The sequence below is a fragment of the Microtus oregoni genome, unplaced genomic scaffold, assembly GCF_018167655.1.
Source record: "Microtus oregoni isolate MIOR12 unplaced genomic scaffold, Mior012 000030F_ref0000283, whole genome shotgun sequence".
Classification (NCBI taxonomy): domain Eukaryota; kingdom Metazoa; phylum Chordata; class Mammalia; order Rodentia; family Cricetidae; genus Microtus; species Microtus oregoni.
Window position 1 is genome coordinate 24,414,358 of NW_024543089.1, and position 3,111 is coordinate 24,417,468.

General features: G+C 37.8%; 1 protein-coding gene across 1 annotated transcript; it reads left to right on the top strand.

Moving 5' to 3' along the window:
* The first annotated feature begins 377 nt into the window (after positions 1–377).
* LOC121465264 (H/ACA ribonucleoprotein complex subunit 3-like) lies at positions 378–572 on the top strand. The gene has a single exon (XM_041678450.1). The coding sequence runs from the start codon at positions 378–380 to the stop codon at positions 570–572; it is 195 nt and encodes a 64-aa protein (XP_041534384.1).
* Positions 573–3,111: the final 2,539 nt, after the last annotated feature.

Here is a 3,111-nt window from a genome sequence, read left to right on the forward strand (position 1 = left end):
TTGGAGTTCAGAATGCAGAGATGAGCTTTGAAGGGCCTGTTAAATAATATGATCAAATTTCATGACAAAAGTCACTGAGGTGAAGCTAACCATCACAATACCATGTGTCTAAATAAAGTTATGTTAACCCCAGTAATAATGTGATTTGTTGTTTTCTTTTTATGGCAAAAAAATCTCTTTCTAACAGTTGAAGTTGCTAGAGAAAGCTCAACTTAGAGACAAATGAAGCCCATTAAGGAAATGGAACCTTCTAAGCAGATACAATCTCTATGAAAATGACTACATTGGACAATTCATAAAATCTTGAATATAGGCCGCACTCCTGGCAAAGGCGACTGACTGCAGACAGGTTGGCGTCTTCCTGCTGAAGTGCAGTCATGTTTCTCCAGTATTACCTCAACGAACAGGGAGATTGCGTCTATACGTTAAAGAAATTTGACCCGAAGGGACAACAGACTTGCTCTGTCCATCTTGCTCGCTTTTCCCCTGACGACAAATACTCAAGACACCGAATCACCATCAAGAAACGCTTCAAGGTGCTCATGACCCAGCAACCGCGTCCTGTTCTCTGAGAGTTCGTTAATTTCCTGTGCTTCCCGCCCGCAGGCTGATTATCAGTAACTAAACGCATCAATCCGTGAGCAGGGACGCCTTCCCGCACTGTTTGGAATCCAATCTCACCACGTGACTGAGTCTATCGTAATGGGCATCTCCCGTAAAAGGAACAATCTTAACTTTTGTTTTTCATGCTTTGAATTAATGCCAGGTTATTAAAGATAGAATGACTTGAAAGTTAAAAAAAAAATCTTGAATACAGTTCTGGATCCTTTTCCTGCTTTAAGCCAACTAGTTTAGTTCCATGACAGCCCTGTCATGAATTCTTGTTAACTGAAATGATGCTTCCGATTATTCACGTTCCTCAAAAATGTCTTTTAGGAATACTTTCTTTTGCCACAAGCAATATAATTAAGAAAAATGAATTTTCTTTTAAGTATTTTTATTTAAAATATTGGTATTCAGGATATTGTCATGGAAATATTTTTAAAAAGGAGAGGAAAGTTAATTATTTAGGAAAGAGTTGGGAAATACCTTGGAAGCCTTGGAGGAAAGTACACACTGACATTATTATAAAGAGGAAGAAATGAGTAGCTGTGCACAGAGCCCCTCAGGTGTTTGGCATTCTCAACTGCCTGAAATCAATTAAAAACCAGATATAATTAGAAAATAAGGGTGTTGAACAGGAGCATCCACAAAAATGTCTTTAAAAACACCAACACAAAAACTGAGGATGAATACCCAAGTAGTCAAATATATGGATGGTGCTTGCCTTCAAGACCAGTGTTTTGTTTCATGAAAGTAAAGACACAGGAGAACTTACGAGACATACAGAGCCAAACTGGAGGGATGATTCCATGGTAAAGAACTCTGCTGCTCTCCCAGAAGACATGAGTTTGAGTCCCTACGCCCAGGTTGTGTGGATCATAATTATCTACAAATCCTGTTCTAGAGGCTCTAATATCTGCTTCCTGCCTCTGAAGGCACACATATACTCACACACACACCCACAAACATGCACATGTGGCATAAACACACACATACACACGTGCACATACATCAATAAAAATATGAAAAACAAATATAAAATAGAGAAAGGCAGAGAAAGCCAGACATGGTATCATGTGCTGGAGGTGGAGGCCGAGACATTCTCAGTTGTATAGTAAGTTCTGGTCATTCTGGGATACAAACAACAATAGAAGCTGCAGCAGCAACAACAACAACCAGAGAAAATAAAAAAAAAAAATAGAGAGGAACATAAGAACGGAAGAAAGTGAACAAGAACCAGGAACTGGCAGCTGAAATTAGCAGCAATGAAAGCCATGACTCAAGATATGGAATAGCGGGCAATGTGATTATGTATGAAAAGAATAAAAACTCTTATAAAATAATGGGTTCTGAGTTGTTCGGAAAGATAGAGAAATGGAATGTATGCCCACAGTTCTCAGCATGAAACCTTAGTCACTTTCGAAAGTTCTGGTAAGTACCTGGTTGGTCTACGGAAGTAGTTACAAATACACTTGCCCTGTAGAAACATCTAATGTCGGCAAAAGACTTCACTCTTAAGGAATGCATCATTTTACTCCATTTCTTCAGATAAAATAATGAAGAGTTCAAGAATGCAATATGTTTTAATTTTTTTTAGATGACAGTTGCAATGAAAGTTTCAGAGCTTGAATAATCAAATCTTCATTTGGGTAAAACTTATTAATTTATCCAAATTAGATCCTTTTAAGGTCTCCTCATGCCAGCACTACATTCAGTTCAATATTGGTAGGTTAAAATCTGTTCGTTAAGTAACTGAGCTAATTTTATTGTTTCATTTTACCCATCTTCTCATTTAACATAGATAAAAACAGCCCAAGTTTCCTTCTTATTACTACCTCACTTCTTTTCTATATAACTAATTTAATGGGAGGTCATTTAGAAAATGTTTCGAAGAAGGGTCTAATCACTTGCTTTTTCAACCATTAAAAATTAGAAATCAAATTTTCAGTAATACATTATGCGTTCAACTGGAATCTAGAGCTTTCGATGCTAATGGAAATTATAATAGTAATCCCCTGTGTGTTAATATACTGCCTGAAGAATCAAATGAAACAAAATGCAAATGGGGAGACTTTCCCACAGTCAAAGGTTTTGGCCATTTTCCATTTTTATCTGCTCGAAGCACGCAGCCAAAGGCTGCCTACATTTTCTTATCTTCAGTTTCATACCTGAGTTGGATGCAGTTACTTGTTTTTTTTTCTTTCCATTTTCAATGTGTGATTCAATTTTGAGAACTTCTTAAAAATAGTCTGGGGATTGTAAAAAGCCTTGGAGCGGGGCCAGATTTCCCAGAATTAATATGCTCTCTTCCCGGCTCTCTGTTACACATGACTGCCTTGACATTTCTCGTGTACCTTGCCCTACCCATTACTAATGTGCCACATGATGCCATTGTACTTTTACAAACACTGCTTCGAATGAGCTTTCAGCAAGGAGATTTCTCTTTCATTTCATGTGTGGTGATCTTCATAGGGAGCTGTGGTCACAATCCAGCACAACAAACAGAGA